The following is an 18150-nucleotide window of genomic DNA, read 5'->3' as shown; positions in this document are numbered from 1 at the left end:
GTAGGAACGAAGCATGCTTACGCGCCTACGAATTGGTGGATGTGAGTTCTAATTTGAACGATGTATGAGATGCTGTCGATCTTTTTTTTTTAAAAAATACGCCAAAAAGAAGCCTTGCCTGAGGTGGGAAAGTGTGCTTTATCGAATTCCTTGCATACGCCACGATTGTATAATTTAAATGGTAAATGATAAACTGTTTGGTGTTGATAAGTTCGCTGGGCATGCGTGAGCGCGTACAATTATCACAATTCGTTTAAAAAAAAACGTGCATTTCAATTTAGAATCATTTGAGATATATGAACGCGTCCAAACTGACCGTATCAGATAAGTGCTTCTGTTCTCGTAGACAAGCATGGTATTAATTCGACTACGAAAGGATGAGACGAACGTTCGCGAAGGATCACCCCTTCTACGAAAAATTACCATTCCACTATATCCTTCTGTTTAGCTGCTCGCTAACCCCTCACAGGTTAAAAAAAATCATGCTCGTAAGCAGGTTTTTGACCAGTGTGAGATCGCAGGAAAACAGACATCATTCGGGCTAAAAACGAGTTTAGATAGCAACGACCTTCCTTCGTCGAACTCTTAATATCAACATTTCTCCACTTACAACTATTCATATTCACATTAATTCACATAAGAAAAAACAATTATGTTTCCCATCATTTATATCTGAATGTCGCCAACTGTTGCCAAATTGTGATTTTGATCTTTATTTGGCTTCTACTTTTCTGTGTATCGTAATGATTGCTTTCAATTTACGGTGTCACCAAACTGCGAGGTTAGTGTTCGGCCTATATCGTTCGTTAATACCCTGACAGTGCTTTATACATACATATATATATATATATATATATATATATATATATATATATATATATATATATATATATATATATATATATATATATATATATTTGAAGCACTGAAGCACTGAAGCAATGTAATGATTTTCAGTTTTCAGTCCTATGAGTAAGATTTACGTCAGCAATTATCCTTCGCCTTTGCCCCCTTCCAACTAATGCTGTCTCATACGCAAAACTGTGGATAAGTTAATGATTATCACTGACTCCTTCATAAAGATGACATCGGAGTCCCATCATTTTAGCTACATCATCAATTTGTTTTCGCCTGCCTTCCTTATCTTTCATCAATGTATTGCAAATGTGACACTGGATATTGCGCAGTTTGTGAGAGCTGTTATTCAATATGTAGGGCAAATGGTTCTGGAGATGGTAAGTAGTGATCTAAATTCAACCTTTGCACCGTTGAGGGAAGAAAAAAGGTGATAAGTGCATTCATATTTTCAAACCATGACCGACCTTACAATTTTACTCTATCCCTATAGTGGAAGTTCCGTTCCGCATTCATTATTACGCTAAATTATTACTAATTCGTTATTCTCAGTTTTTCCCTGAAGAATGGAACAAGTAACAGATAATTTTAACAGGATTGTGAGATTGATGCAAACGCATACCTACATGGCAATGTTGATCTTTCCTCCACTGCCTTATCTCCATGCTTTGTGTATGGAAAAGTTGCGAAATCTTTCTGAGTTGTTCCAGTATTTATTGATTGTGCGAGAGAAAAGACCTCTGTGTCTTGGGTAGTAGAATGGCGTAGTTTAGTTGCGCAGTTGTAATCTACCCAACAGTATTCGATCAATCATCTTCTATGTGTAACAGTTTAGTAAAAACATTACAACATAGGTTGTATAGTACTGTGGTACCCCCTTACTCCACGAGTTCAACTATTTTTTGCTTAGCAGTTCCAAGCAATCGAAAAACAAGGGTCTACAGTCTGTTCGCAGAAACACTTTTGATTTCTGCCTAAAGATTTCGCTTCAAAGGAACTATGGTTGCTATCCACTCAAAATATGAACAGAACAACAAAATTTTTGGTAGGCATGTAGCAATGAGTTTGTTATATATCTCACTGACCAACAATCGCTCATGTGTGGTTGCTCGTGTCCTGGCGGATCATCACACGCATTAAGCACCGCAATGTTTTCCTCTACTTCTTTTCAGTTTTGTGAAACCCACTAATCTTCTTTATCGCAAAGGATTAGTCAGAAACTGTAAATGGCTTTATCTGATATGTATGATCGCGTGTATAATCAATAGTAATGGGGATCTCTCCTCATTCTTCTGTTCATCTCAGCATATAGAGACCATGTACTGCTATAGCATGTAGAGATGATATACTGATATCAAAATACGATATATGTTGTATGCGAACATTTCTAGTATTTTCATTTATGAAAGATTGCGGAGCACACATCACACAGCAGCATGTAGATCGAACCTTAGTTGTTAATTGAAGGGATCACATGGATGTTGTGGGTGCACATTATTTGGCGATCGATGACACAAATCTAGTTACATGAGACCTTTCATTGGAACTATGTATGTGCATTGTTGTCGTTCTCTTCTTTGTCATTAATCTCCATTTTTCGGTATGATGTACATGACTAAGCTGCACGTTATTCCTTCTTTCTGACATCTTTCACGAACTTCATTGGCGCTATAAAAAAAAACACGATTATCTTTGCAACATCGATTTCCAACGCGCACAAACAGCAGCATTCTAATCTGTATTTGCACACGTTGTACTAAGGAAAAATACTACATTTGCAAGAGCAGAGCAAGGGAACTCTGACGATGTCGAGAAGCTTTTGCTCTCCGTTGTTTCCAAGAACTTCGTATTTGTGAGATGTAGCTCTATGACTCTGCAATTATAACTAACACTGTGCTCAAATGTGGTAATTAGGGGCTTGATCAAAATGTATGAAACAGTTAAAAACCGGTAAAAGAAGCAAGCGAATGTTTGCTTCTCATCTCTTGCCTCACTAGCATATATTGTCAAATATATCATTCAGTTCCTTTGTGCATAATCAAAATAGTCTTGGTCCTTAAACTTAACAAAACAATTCACAAAGCACCCTAATTTCGTACCCTAAAACAGCATGAATTCACTAGGCAATCCGCCTACCAAAACAAAAGTCGTGTTTCATTGGTGTACGAGAAGCATTCTTTCCCTTTTTTCTTTTCAATTAGGACTTATTCTATATTCTTTATTCTGCTCTTATCGTGCACAGTTTCATTGCCTTTCGCTAACTTGTGCGCTCTAGCTTATGTTTTTATGTTTCAAGAAGCATAGTCTGGGAGTTTACAGAAGTTCCTAAAAGGTGTGAAGATCATGAGTATTCAACTGTCTACACTTCTTACCTACCTCAGCTCCGTAAACATGTATAGCCGGGTCAAAACGATGTGAAGCACGGTGCAGTCGCGTAAGCGGCTGTGCTAGGGCTGGTAATCACCAGTACTCCGTAGTCCACCTGCAACGTTTACGTACCCATACTGTTGTCACGCTCTGTCACATAGTTATTGTAAATGAACTGCGCGCGAAAATTGATAGTTCCGAACCCTTTTCAATTCTTTCACCTACACTCTTCAAAATTTTCGTTTAGGTAAAGATGGGTACCTTGAATTCTGAGTAGAAGATTTTACTTGTAGTTCAGTTCGTCGTTTTGGAATATGTTATTCCTTTCTTGTCCCGCTTGAATAATACGGCGGATAATATCTTTATATTGTGAAAAGGTAAGACTTGTTGATGGAATCTGTGATTGATCTTTTGACTATGTGATTTGACCTGAACTGTCTTTTCTGCTGATCGATGACATGAGTCCTTCAAGCGGCTAAAACCTTCATGTGCTCTCTGTTTTGTTCCCTCATTTATGCGAAGAATTTCTTTTATGATATAATATTATGAAATGTGCCCATGACGTTGCTACATTTCTGTATCCTTTCTTTTTACATCGCATGCCATTGGGCAGTTACATTTGTCCATTCTGTTGTTTTTCTTCTTGGAATCACTTTTAGCTATATTGCAAAACGCTCAGATCATGAACTATAAAATATCGTGCTGAATCTTAAAAGTATGCGAAGTATATATCCTGAAAGCTTCCTTTCCATTCTCTTTAAAATTTCTAGTTTTTCTTATCCTTTGCTTCTTCTTATGGGTTCTTCGATAACATCCATGCTGACAAAGTACACCAAAAGCTCTTTAAAGGTTTTTCATCATAGCTCCGTACATATCCGTATATCACTACGGACCACTTTAACAAGATCACAACGATCGGCGTATGTTCTCGGTCCTAATAGTCCAAGGAAATTTAATCTTTTTGGAAATTCCACAAACTAATGTATCCTCTTTTATCTGTAGCCCCATGCAACAAAGACCCAGTCACCCAGAGCTGCACCCACCATAATTATTGCCTAGTAGATCCCCTACGATTCTCAAATCACACTTTTCACTTCAACATACCCCTGTGAGCAGAACTATTAGTTAAAACACGACATTAAACTACTTTTTGATTGAGCCATTAAACAACATTAGATGACATCACGTTAGTGGCAAAACTGAAATGTGTGTCAGTTTGTTCGATGAACTACTACCATTCCATCTCATACGTACAAGAATTTGAAGGGTAGCATACCACTAGTCTGGCGTAGAGAGGGAAACCGCTGGACATGCTAGAGATGGGGCTGCAGGTTGCGGGATCAGGGGTGCTTCGGCTCATCTCTGCCTAATTGCTGTGCAAAAACCGCACCAAAGACTCTTATTATCACGACGATTTCAGTTCCAACTCTCCACCTTCCTACACGCACTGCATCCTGCTGCGCAGCGGTTGAAAGCGTGTGAGTTCTCCTCGACTGTCTATTCAAGTGGTACCAATCAATAGGATGCTGAGGGGGCCAGAACGTACAAATAGAGAAGCGTTCCTCGTAGGAACTAAAGCAGTTCCCATACCGGTTTTTTAGGACGATGAGGGAGACAGGGTCGGAGGGGTGTCGGAGCAGGAGGAGATTCGTGAGGCTTGTCAGAAGAGGAGAAAAAATGAAGACAGCAAGGAGAAAAAGATGAGGGATAGTCGATTTTCAGTAAACACATATTAAAGGGTGCAAAATGTTAGAAAAGTAGATAGCGTGAAGTATTTTCCAAAGATTTTGCTGGTATGATTCCATAACTTTTGGTCCGGGGCTAGTTTGGTAAAATACTAAATAAAGAAAGATATCGAGATTAGGATAAATGCGAGAGGTTCATGAGTACGAAGGCAACAAAAAGGGTATAAATTGTACAGTGCGTTCTGAACTAAGCCTCGCAGCTTTGCTTTAAAAAAATTGTTCTAAAAAATTCCACCAAGAAAATGGAAAATATTGAGTGTGAGAGAAGGAATTAAAACGGGTGAGTATCCACAATCAGCTGTCAATTTGAGGACAAACCATCAATTAATGAAGCAAATATAAAGTAAAAGTTAAGATAAAATTTCTGGCGTTAATCAATCCGCTTGGGATGCGCCCCCACGTTCACTTCAATTCAGAATCGTTTGAGGTTTATGAACGTGTATCTGGCCTATACAATGGCTTGCGGTGGCTAGCCAATGCGCCAAGTCAGTGTTTTTATCCTCCCAGACGAGTTTGGTACCAATTTTTCGACCCCAGAGGGATGAGAGGTTTGTCGAGCACTAGGGCGGACTCGAACCTCCGATCGATCGTGCAGGAAGCGGAACCTCTAACCGCTACACCACCCCAAAAAACTTAATGCCAATGTGGCTAAATAAAAATTTTGATCCTCATGGGAATTCAACTTCCTGTCATAACCATCAAATCCACGCATTACAAATTTCTGTATTATTATTTTATTTATTATATTACCATTAGTATTATTATTTTATTTGTTTGTTAGAAACGGAACGAATCAGAGGTAATTTCGTATTGAGTAGGAGTAAGTAAAGCAGTGAGTAAGAGGCCGTAGAAGACGAACTTCATTTCTTTTATAGCTCGAACATTGTTTCAGCCCTCCTTCATTACAACCAATAAAATGTATTACGTACTCTATGGAAAATCTCTTTGATGCGAAGTACAACTAGCACTCGATGGTGCAAGAGTGGGACTTTTGCTATTAGCGTAAGAGAGTCTGAAGAGATTTCCGATTTCTCGAATATCGACGCTCAAAGTGAATTTCATGCAATAATGATGGTTGCGGTTTGTAGAGAGAGGTTTCTACTATATTTCTACAAAGTTTGGTGCTTCTAGCTCTCCTTGTTTTTTTTTTTTTTGAAGCTTAGTTGAGAAAAATTCCAGATTTTGCCTCAAATTTTCGAGTTTTTCTCAACTAGCTTTCGAGAGAACCATAACACCTACAGGAACCAAAATTTGCAGTTAGGGATTCTCCTTGATGTCAAAATATGACATCAAATTTTTCAACCGCACTACCGAAATCTCGCAACGGGAAAAGTGCGAAATCTCAGATTTTTGGCCACGCGTCAAAATCTGTGTGACTTCAAACAAAGTCCAATAGCTCAGCTCGTTATTCATAAAAATGAATTCAGTTTGAAGTGTTTGTAGGGGAGGATCTTTACTATCATAACCCATGTTCACTTTCTTACGAATGGTTTTCGTTCTCTCAAAAGTTTATTAAGAAAAATTGAGAAAAATGCTAAATTTCTCATCTTTTTCTCAAATAGCTTTTAACAAAACCAGAGGGTCCCCACAAAAGATATTTTAACATTTTTATAGAGCAATTTATCTTTTTCGAAAAGCCGTCAGCTTTGTCCCCATCCGTCTCTTCTGTAGTCCGTTATTCATATTTATTTCAAGCTAACAAAATCCGTCCACTCCAACAGTAATTTCCAATCAGGATCTCGTTCTAATCGCTAAAATGGTCTCTAAATAACTGCCATATGAATGACATGAACAGTGCTCTAAATACATTTTTAAATGAAATGCCGGTGAAATGTTCTTCTCAGTAATTTTTTTCGGTTTTCCAGAACCAAGATTCCGGCGGAGATCGAAAATTGTCTGTAGTCGCTGTCAATGAGTAAAATTGTGTGTAAAAAGTAGAAAATAGCGAGAAAATGTGTTTAGAATGCGTTCTGCTTCGGTATTAGTTGTTTTTCCACTTCGCAGAAATGAGGAAAATGGCTTTATAATGTTTCTCCTGCTCTTCTCACTTGCAGCACTTTATATTATTATCCATTATAATAGTATATGATATACAATAACAGGCTTAATCTGTGCGTGTGAGTGTGTCACGAAGTTCGAAAAAGGGGGTGTGACGGGCCCCCGACGTCAGATTGTGCGCTGGCGCCACAAAACTTTAAAATGGGGTGTGATGGGTCCCACGGAGTCGGATTGGTAAGACAGCGTCGTAAAACGGTAAAATGGGGTGACACGTGTCCAACGGAGTGTAATTGTTGTGAGACGGTGCAGTAGTATTGCGAAGAAACTTTGAGTGCATGTTGCAAGAGGTAAATGGGACGTTGCAATCGTTTCGTAGCCGTGGCCACTGCGTCCGTTGCTTTTTACCTCTATGTGTCCTCCGCGCCTCTATTTCCTTCCACGTTTGCCTCAGGTTGGTAACATGCCTTCCTTAGAAAGTGGAAACAGGAATGAAACCAGCTCCTTAAAGGCATCACCCCACGAATCTGGGGTGGTACGGATTTCAGGTAGAGAGTTCTTATAAGGAGTCGTGGATTATGGAGAGGAGGGTGATTCCGTCCATTTCTCCCTAATTGCTGTAAAAAGGGCCAGGAATCGGCGCGTGCACAAGGCTTGCGCGCTCCAATCGAACTTGTTGTAGAAAATAGCGCGCCGGAACGCTCGAAGCCGTATCTTCCGGGCCGTTTTTTTACTGCAGGTAGGAAGAAATGGACAGAATCACTCTACTCTCCATAATCTACGACTCCGTATAGGCATAACCCACCTGAAACCCGCACCACCCCAGATTCGTGGGGTGATGCTTTTAAATAGTAGCGCACATGATCTGTTATAATAATAGTAGTTCACTGATGATCTGACGTGGAACGTTATCTTTATCTGTTCGATGATGTCGTTCATGTCATTTTAAGTTAAAATATCATTCTGGGATAACTGTTACTGGAAAAGAGGAAGAACCAAACCAACCAACTCATACTCAGAGCAGCTTTCAAATTGTCTCTATATTGTGTTGGTATCGAAGGAGTGTTTGAAGCTGAAGTCTGAATGTTCTTCAAATGTAGAAATTACGCGAATAGAAATAAATCTATGAAATCTTCCGTCCAAATTTATGAAAAAAGAAAGAAGAAAGTAGAGTGTTGCTAGAAAAAAGAATTCTAATTTTGCTGAAAATCAGACTATTAATTTTTATTGATTAGTGATGGCGAGCAGAAGAAGCACCACAGAAAGTCTAAAGTCCAGCTTCAGCCGGATATTCAGACTGGTTTATTAGTACTTGCCATATTATATTATTTTGATCTTCTTATTAAGTGTCCAATTTGTTTTTTTTTTAATTTTGTCTAATATAACTAATTTTTCATTGCTATGAGTGGCTATACTAGAAAGAACGAGATGAGGGAGTCGTTTTACGGAGGGTCTTCTATGGGGTGCTTCTTTTCAGGAGGGTTTTTTTTCTCAACTACACGCTTAACCCTTTCTGCGCGCATTCCCTCACCACGTCAGATTCGTGATGTGCTGCCTTTGAAGTGCTTGAAGAAGTGAGACAGAAAGTGAAGCGACAACCAGGACTTATTAATGTTGGATTATTCGTGTGTGATTGAGAATCGTCGCAGTCTCCATTTAAAAAACAATATTTAACATTGTGTACTTGATCCCCAAATCTTCTTTTCACGAGCACGTTTGTAATTATTCATTTCATAACCTATAGATTGGCCTACTGGAAGGTTTGAATTTCATGAATTCGTAGAGGGTACAACACAGAACTTATCACATAGTTGTCACTGACATTATTGATAAGCGAAGATCTCTTCTGCACCAAGTTTTGGCGCCTTTCTCGACGATATAGTGTTCAGACCGTGTTGAAGAAGTTGAGGATTCTGTCATTAGAGAAATACAAAGTGGTAAACACTCTACGTCTAGTAAATAAAACTTCCTATTGATGCTTTCCTTGAGATCTAATCGAGTCGGCAAGATTTCAATCGATCATTTGCGTCTGTTTAACGATGTTAACGTCCTTGAAATGGTCCATCTTTCCTTCCGAGTAACTGCTAGCTATGGTCATCGAAAATCAAGACAAAATATTGTGAAAATGTAAATTTAGTAATTGTCGTGACTAAGTTTTGCCAATGTTTGAGGGAGGAGGTTTGAGAGAATGTTCGCGAAATGAAAAATGTTAGTCATGTGACCGATTTGAGGGAAGCAGTGACCTCAAAAGAATCTCATCTCCCTTCTCGATTTTTCTTTCTACGTTCCTCTTCAATTTTGATCTCTGCAATAGTCAGTTACATTTGTATGTGTGTACCAGAATCCCACTATCATCCCTTTCAACACTTCATCATTTATTTCCGTAGGCTTCATTGGTTTCTCACTTTCCAAAGTGTATCATCTTCAATAGCATACATTTCAGCGATCGTCACCGTCTTAACGATCTTTTTGGACGTGAGCTGCAATTTTCACCATGGTATTCCGAAGGTATGTTTTTAATGCTTATCCTCTCACTTTAAAGTATTTCTGCTTTACTTTGCGACTCCTTTCCTTTTATGCCATGTTTATTCTTCCTCTGAGCTATTTATCACCACTCAAAACATCCATACCGCAAGCTGCACTAAGTAAACAACACGAAATTGCAACGCAAGACACTATCACAGTTTGCCGATGTGTATGAACCATTTTTTGCTCAAGGCTGCAAAGATTTTTTTATAAAATGTATCTCCGACAAATGGAAGCATGCTAGCTAATGATCCTTACCAACATTTTTGAGAAAGTCTGTGTGCATCAACAAAGATGCATCATACGACGATGCTTTATCACACATTCGCGCTTTTGTTGTTGTCCCAGCGAGTTATCTATTTCCCAAATGGTAGTTTCGTGATGCATTACTGTTAGTTGCCTTTTTTCCGGTTTTTGCGTCCGCTCACGTATTATGTATTGCCATCGTGTCCCACTTTTTACCTATTTCCGCTTGTTATGAACGCTTTTATTTTAATCTCTCTCCCTAATGCCTGCAACATGTTTTAAATTTGTAGAAAATACCATGGAATGCCGTGACGTATCCTGTCATTGGAGAAGCGGAAATATCTACTATTCGTTTTTTTGCTTAAGTATAGACACATATAAAATGAGATTCATATGTAGAAGCGATACATGCCACTCTCGAATACTCCGTAATATGTAGGTCGTTGGGCGACAATGGCAAGAATTCCGCTACGGCTATGTGGTCGATGGTTCGACTACGACCAAGACCAAACAAGCTTTCAATTTTTTCGGGTAAAGTAAAATAAAGTAATGCCTGATTTGTTTGGGAGGATTAGGACACAGAACAAATCTATTGATTGCTTTTTGCAAGCCGTTGTACCACGTCATAAATTTCTGCTATTCTGAACTGAAGCTGGAAGTATTCCAAAGGAACTAACTAATGTCAAGTTCATTTTATTCTTTTTTCGTTTTATGTAGAGATGTGGGGCAGTATTGCAGTTGGTAAGAGATTCCACTGTGACTGTACGGTCAATTTTACAGAATCTCTAAATAACCATCTCTCATCTACACCTACTCAATAAATTGGTTTCAGACTTATTCGAGAAGATAAAATAAATATTGATGTGATACATCGGCTAGCCTCGCAAGTCATTGTAGGGGCTAGAAACTCGTTCGCAAGTCTCAAACGATTCTGAATAGGAGTGGACGTGTTGGCACATCCCAATCGGATTGGCTAACGCCAGAAATGTTATCATTTATCTTTTATTTGGGGCGGGTGTAGCGCAGTCGCTAGGAGGTTCCGTTCTAAATGCACGATCGATCGTTGGTTCGAAAGCGCACTAATACTAACCAAATCTTTCTTTCCTTCGGGGACGTTTATTGCTCAGCTAGCCACTGCAAGTCATTGTAACGCTGCATACACGGTCAAAGATCTCAAACTACTTCTAAATTGAAGTCGAACGCGTAGGCGCTTCTCCACAGCGATTACTTTGTACTTTATCCTTTATCTTCTATGTGGAGACATGGATATCATCATGTGAAGCTTAAATTATGAAATTAGTAGGAACCAAACGAACGAATCCAGAACAATTTTGAACAATTTCAACATCATTTCTGCTGAAGCCGTAATAGCACGGTTTGAATAAACAGATTCTTTTAGGCTAACAAATCATTTGACCTTCAGCATTTAACCTAGAGCGTAATAACGGCCTCAGTCTTTACGATACGTGGTGGTAGTGCTTAAAGGCAGTGTATCACGAAATTCCCCTGGCACGGAAGTCTGATGGGAAACATAAAGTTCGGGGTGTAGATTACGGGTATGAACGTACTCACGTCCAATTCAACATATTCGCTCTGGACAACGGCGTGGGAACGGCATTTATTCCTACGAGGTACGTTGTAACGCGCCCTTTGTATAAGCTTAGGTACTCTCAGCAGCCTATTCATAGGTCCCACTTGAATAGGCTTTTCGCGTACCTCGTAGGAACAAGCGCCGCTTACCACGCCGTTTCTCAGGACGATTAGGAGGTCTCGAGCGAAGCCACACTCATACTCATACCCTGTACTTCAAACTCTATGATTTCCATCAGGCTTCCACACTACGTCAGTTTCGTGATACGCCGAATTTAGGTATCTCCCGTCAAATATCAGTACCATACACCTGTTTTCAGTTCAATTTCTGGAAAAGTAAGAACGAAATGTTTGGGAATAACAAAGACCAGAATATATTTAGTTGCATCGCAGCATGTAATTGAAAAAAAAAAACATGCTAAGATGGATTACATCTAGATATTCTGCACTCTTGCTCGCTTTCAGATTATTAGCGAGAATCATTACAATGGTGTGCCGCTGCTCTTGACTTAATAAATACGATTGAATATGCGACTGGAATTATTTTGTTATTTACCGCTGATGAATTATTGCCTTCCTATGCGCATATCAAATTTCTGACAAAAGTTGTGCAATTGTTTTTTTCTTTAGTATTTTGTTTTTGTGAGGATAAAATGTAACACAGTCTGGGACTCCATCGAATTCACTCGCTCAGCGAGGTGAATGTTGCTACACTAGATGGTGCATCGCAAATATTGCTCATCACAATGATCGATGTGTTTGAGGCTTAGCGCGGTGTCTAACGTATCGAAATGTTTTCTTTCGTGTACAAAGTCTCAAATTTATTCCTTTGTGACTTGGCCACTCGAAAACTGTTCAGTTATTTCGGTTAATCCGTACAGTATGACCAGCACCTTTCCTCTTATTTTCTGATGGGAATAATAACTAGCAATTATTCTCTCAACACAAATTATAATCTTTCAACACAAGTTTCTCAGGATCATCAATTATTTCTAAGTTGTTTTACTGCTAATTCGTCAACTCAAATGTTTTCATCACACTCGTTTTGTGTGTGTGTTAGCACTAATTATGGAATCCAACAAACTAAGAGTGATAACGGATCCCTTTGAAATTTCTGCTTCGTACCGCCCAGAAAGCTTTTTGATCGGGACTAGTTAATGTTTATTGTATACACGATAGGAATGTGTTAAACATTTAAAGGCATCTGATAGCGGTCCTGCAATTTCAAACTAACTACCCATTCTAACGCTTCCTTGTTTAATCATTTGCGAAACTTCTCACAATTTTCCCTTGTTGAAGAGAAGATTCATGATATTTACAGCTATGAAAGCACTGTTGTAGTTGGTTCCAAGGAACATGCTGATGGCTAAATCTGCAAGAAACTGCCAATTTGTTTAGTTTATTCTTTGCGGTTGTGGATATTAATACGTTATTCGGTCGCTATCCCTTTCGGTTTTGTTTGCGATAAATTATTATTTTGAACATTTATTATCTGAGACCTCCGTATGTTGTAAATTTGCTGGTCGCACTCAGTTCCATTGTTCTTATCATAGCAAACACAGCACCGGTCTCGTAATGCCAATATTTCTGCTAGCTAGAGCCAGAAGCGAAAAGATGATAACAGAGGACAAAAGTAGTCACAATATGTCTATCGAACTCTTTTCCGAAGTCAGAAATAGTCCCGCTAACGCTTCCTTTTTTGCTTGTTAATCAAATGTGCCAGCTACATAACAGTCAGGAAAAGCTCGTAGTTTTGCCTTGGGTTGCTTATCACGTCTGCTACCACCGGAAATACTGCTCTGCGTCATGCATTCTCATCTCACCGATAATGTTGAGAGGAAATGCTACAAGGAAAGGTAATTGATATAGCGGCTCTTATAGGGGCTACCTGAAAGTGCGAAATGGGAAGTTTGTTAAAGCGATGAAAATATTCGTGGGACTACATTCACTAGTTATCTTTTAGATATTTAATGAAAAATTTCTCTTGAACTTCAAACAGCAGGAGTACTTGAGGGGATGGTTAAGAACACCATTTTTGTAATTCATGGCTGCTGTCGAGACAACTCCTGCAATTTGAGGATTGTTTCCTTCAGAATAATATGATTTTACTAAATGGGTGAGTTGTGGTGCTTATTACAAATATATTACTTCATTGTAACTGCATGATGTCGTAGTGTTATAACTGCTAAAACGGAGTTTTGCTGCATGTCGATGCTTTCTAAGCATGTTCTGGTAATATTTTGAGAGGCCTAGTTTGTGTTTTCCAGCAGTTGTTACCGTACAGCAAGGATACAGTGATAGGTTAGCTAATAGCATTGATAATAGTCGGGATACATTTCACCGGGATATTATTGATTGCATTGCTAACCTAATTCTTTCGTAGAGGAGGTGAAGTGTGCATTTGGAAAAAAAATGCACTGAAAAGGACTCCTGAGAAAAACTGTTAAAACGACACCCACTCCATCTCATTTTTCTAGAATAGTCGCTTATATAGTAGTCAGAAATTGAACATAATGAATAGAATTAAAGAAAGGAATTGGACGCCTAACAAATTGATATAATGTAATATAATATAATATAATATAATATAATATAATATAATATAATATAATATATTATATTATATTATATTATATTATATTATATTATATTATATTATATTATATTATATTATATTATATTACATTACATTATACTATATTATACTAAATAATATAATATAATATAATATAATATAATATAATATAATATAATATAATATAATATAATATAATATAATATAATATAACATAATATAATATAATATAGTATAATATATTATATTAAATTATATTATACTATATTATACTTGACTTACTTGACTTAATCGGCGGGCTGATGTCATCGCCTGAAGCGATTACCCGCATCTTCGCCGAGGTGTGCCGTCCTCGAACACAGCTCTGCCCAACCTTCTCGATCTTCTGCGAGAGCTTGCACAGAATCAATTCATTCGTCGCTATTCCATATTCTGCGAAACCTTACGTCTCGTCTGAACTGTCTATCCACGTCGAGTGTCCTCAGATCCTCTTTCACCACCTCAGTCCAGAACTTCCGTTTTCGGCCAGGTGGCTTCTTCCAGCTCGAACCCGACGAACTCCTCAGAACTCGTTGAACAAGGCGATCTACCGGTCTCCTTAATATATGACCAAAGAAGCGAAGACGATTTATTTTAGCCACTTTCGATGGCGGTGCAAGATGTTGATGTTTTCCACGTGTCATCCGCAGGTATACATCAATTTCTGCGTAAAGATCTTCATTGTGACATACCCTATGCCAAAAGTAGCCAAATCGCCGTCTAAGCAGCTTTCGTTCCGTGCAGTCAAGCCTCTCCATAACCGTTGATGGTGCCGCCCAAGTCTCCGATCCGTACATCATGATGGAGCGAATTGCGGATAGGTAGACTCGCAGCTTGACTTCGTTGGTGATGGGGGTCGACCGCAAGCATTTCGTTAAGGAGTTAAATGCAGAATTGGCCTTAGCGCATCTTAGCTGATCATCTCTCTCGTAGCTGCCATTATTTTTCAGCGTACAGCATAGGTAACAGAACTCATCGACGAGTTCTATCTGTTGTCCGTCCACCCTGATTCCCGTTCGTGGTCTCGAAGAGATGCACAACTGCTTGCATTTATCAGGGCATAGGCGTAGTCCATAGGCTGCAGCCAGCTTCTATACAAGGTTGACAACATGTTGAAGTTTCGTGCTGCTTTCCGCGAATATAACGACATCGTCGGCGTACTCGAGGTCAGTCAAGGGGCACCCTGATGGTGCTAAGACTATGTCGGCAGGACACTGGTCGACTGTTCTTCGCATAATGTCGTCGATTGCGAAATTGAACAGGAAAGGTCCTGCCACTGCCCCTTGTCTTACTCCAGTTACCACTTCAAACGGTGTGGTACATCCGGCTGGTGTTCGAACTGCAGCAGTTGTTCGTTGAGTCATGTCATCAAGCAAGCGAACGAACTTCTCTGGTACTCCATCGGCGCGGAGCGCGTTGAGAAGACGGCCTCGGTGAGGAGATTCGAACGCGGCTTCAAAGTCCAGAAACGCTAGTTGCATTGGCTTCGAATACCGCTGCCAAATTTCGATCACTATCCTAACGATGAACACCTGGTCAATCGTAGATAGGCTAGGACGAAAGCCAGCTTGCTCGTCGCGCATTGTTTCTTCGCGATGTTTAATGAGTCGGTCCAGGATAATGCTCCAATACCTTGTACATAACACGCAGCAAAGAGATTCCTCGATAATTCCTGGAGTCCGTGACGGATAACTTTTTGTGGAGGGGAATTATGATAGCGTGTCTCCACGAATGAGGTATCCTTTCGTCTATCCATATTGAACGGATGATTTTTGTCATCTCACGAATCCCAGACGGAGGAAGATATTTTAGCATTTCTGCGCTAATCCCATCGTCTCCGCCAGATTTTCTATTCTTCATTTTTTGGATACAGACCAGGACCTCCGACTCGGTCAGTGGCTCCTCGTTAACCGCATATGTCGGTCTATTAACGTGTTCGAGTTCAGGAGCTGACGGTGCTAGCCGGTTCAGCAAAGTCTTGAAGTGTTCCTTCTAAATTGGAAGGGTTGCTTCACCGAAACTACCCCATTGGCAGTGTTGAGGACAGGGGAACATCTTTTCATTTTGCCGCTATACTGTTTTAGTAAAGCATAGCCTTTCCGCGGGTTCCTGTCCTCCCACGCCTTCTCAAACTCCATCGCTCTTGACGTCCACTCGTTATCGCGGTCTTGTTGCAGTTGACGACGCAGCTTCCTTCTAAGACGCTTCTCCTGGTTGAAGTCACCAGCGCTGCGCGCGACACATACAGAATTGTGTGTGGATTTTGTTTCCGCAGATGCAAAGGCAAACTTCTTCCGCGGCAATAGAACCGGGAGCGTTTCCTTTGCAGCGTCCTGGATGCACTTTGTGAAGGAATCCGCATCGCTAAGCTTCTTCCTGGTCCGTACTCCAACATGAATAAACACACGTTGGCGGATTTTTGTTCTGCATTCATCGTCTTTCAGACCTGCCATGTCGATTTTCGGTTGAAGAGGAACTCCTCGGTTTCTTTCGTGAAACCGTATCTTGAAGCTGAGAAGAACTGGACGGTGGTCACAGTCGAACGCGACGTCCCAAACAGCTCTAGATTTTCGGATATCTGACTGAGGAATGTTCCTCGCCAGAACGTAGTAGAGCTGAAGCTTAAGAATCCTCACCTTCCGCTTGCGCTGCTCTTCAGGCGTTAAAAGGTTTGACCCCTGCCACGTGAGCTGATGGCGTCGATGATTCTTCTTAAACGTGGAAGCGATGATGAGGCCCGTCTGTTCGCAAAAATCGACCAGACGGTCACCGTTAATACTATATTATACTATATTATAATATAATATAATATAATATAATATAATATAATATAATATAATATAATATATAATATAATATAATATAATATAATATAATATAATATATTATAATATATTATATTATATTATATTATATTATATTATATTATATTATATTATATTATATTATATTATATTATATTATATTATATTATATTATAATAGATTAGATTAGATTATATTGTATTATATTATAATATGATATAATATATTATATCATATTGTATTATATTATATTATATTATATTATATTATATTATATTATATTATATTATATTATATTATATTATATTATATTATATTGAGTAACTAAGTAAGTAGAATAATAAATATTAATATTTAATGCTATAACTAAAGTAAAAATAAAGATAGACGTGTCTAGAGTGCCACCGCATTCACTTTAATTCATACATAATACGTTACATAACCTTCGTTGGAAGGTTGTGAACGCCTAACTGGCCCGCACACTGACTTGCGGGGGGTAGCCGATGTATCAAGTCAGTGTTTCTATCCTTCCACACAACTTTGGTACCAATTTATCGACACTGAGGGATGAAAGGCTTGGTTGGCACTAGGGCGGAATCGAACCTCCGATGAATAATGCTGCAGACGCAGCACAGAACCTCTTACCGTCTGCATCGTCCCAAAGTAAAAATATAAAAATGAAATGTATTATAACATAGACACCACAGATAACTCACTGCTGTTGTTTAGAAGTGTGTCAGTCCATAGGTGTATATGTGTGCACGTATACATTGAAAACATGAGTTTCGATAAGTTCTCAGCGTGTATTCGATGACACAATTTCTCTCTTTTTGTACTGTTGACGTATGTACAATGGTTCGACCGAATTTGGAATTTGCAAGACGGAAAAATACAATTGATAACGACGCAGGACATATTCTAAAAGCACTTTCACATATTTTCTACTACTTACGATTTTACTCCTTGACAGCAATTACAGACGATGAATAGTTCGATCACCGCCGGAATCTTGATTTTTGCAAAACGGAGAAAAAAATACTGAGAAGTACAGTTTACCATTACTTTTCCATAATCGCGGTATTTGCAATATTTAAGTGCGATTTTGACGTGGTTTTAATCATTAACACTGACCTTGATCGGAAACGACTGCTGGACTGGTTGGATTTTTTTAAGTTGAGAAGAAAAAAAGAAACCTAGAAAGATAAGTAAGTGTGCGTCTTCTAGGGGAAGATTAGCGGTGTAAAAAAATTAAATAACCTTTCTTAGAGACTGTCTGGTTTTTTTTTTCAAAAGTTGGTTAATTTTAAATTTTAGCAAATTTTTCAACATTTTCTCAACTAACTTCTCAAAGAACGAAAAACGGCTGGGAAAAAAAAAGTAAAAAAAAAATCCAGTAGAAAAATTTTCC

At 38.9% G+C, this 18150-nt stretch overlaps 2 protein-coding genes across 4 annotated transcripts; both read right to left on the bottom strand.

Moving 5' to 3' along the window:
• Positions 1 to 14309: 14309 nt before the first annotated feature.
• RB195_021081 (uncharacterized protein) lies at positions 14310 to 17396 on the bottom strand (the record flags this gene model as incomplete). 3 transcript variants are annotated; one of them, XM_064207629.1, is made up of 5 exons in its annotated part: positions 14310 to 15029; positions 15084 to 15610; positions 15723 to 15915; positions 15963 to 16716; positions 17290 to 17396. In XM_064207629.1, the coding sequence occupies 5 exons, from the start codon at positions 17394 to 17396 to the stop codon at positions 14310 to 14312; spliced, it is 2301 nt and encodes a 766-aa protein (XP_064063508.1). The 3 variants fall into 3 exon arrangements, with proteins under 3 accessions (XP_064063508.1, XP_064063511.1, XP_064063509.1); XM_064207628.1 differs by lacking the exons at positions 15084 to 15610; positions 15723 to 15915; positions 15963 to 16716; positions 17290 to 17396 and having other exon boundaries at positions 14310 to 14738; XM_064207627.1 differs by lacking the exons at positions 14310 to 15029; positions 15084 to 15610; positions 17290 to 17396 and having other exon boundaries at positions 15906 to 16391.
• Positions 15030 to 15521, bottom strand: RB195_021082 (uncharacterized protein; the record flags this gene model as incomplete). The annotated part of the gene is made up of 1 exon (XM_064207630.1): positions 15030 to 15521. The coding sequence occupies one exon, from the start codon at positions 15519 to 15521 to the stop codon at positions 15030 to 15032; it is 492 nt and encodes a 163-aa protein (XP_064063510.1).
• Positions 17397 to 18150: the final 754 nt, after the last annotated feature.

The sequence above is a fragment of the Necator americanus genome, chromosome X (assembly GCF_031761385.1).
Source record: "Necator americanus strain Aroian chromosome X, whole genome shotgun sequence".
Classification (NCBI taxonomy): Eukaryota; Metazoa; Nematoda; class Chromadorea; order Rhabditida; family Ancylostomatidae; genus Necator; species Necator americanus.
Note: the sequence above shows the minus strand (reverse complement) of the source record. Positions and strands in the feature narration are given on the sequence as shown.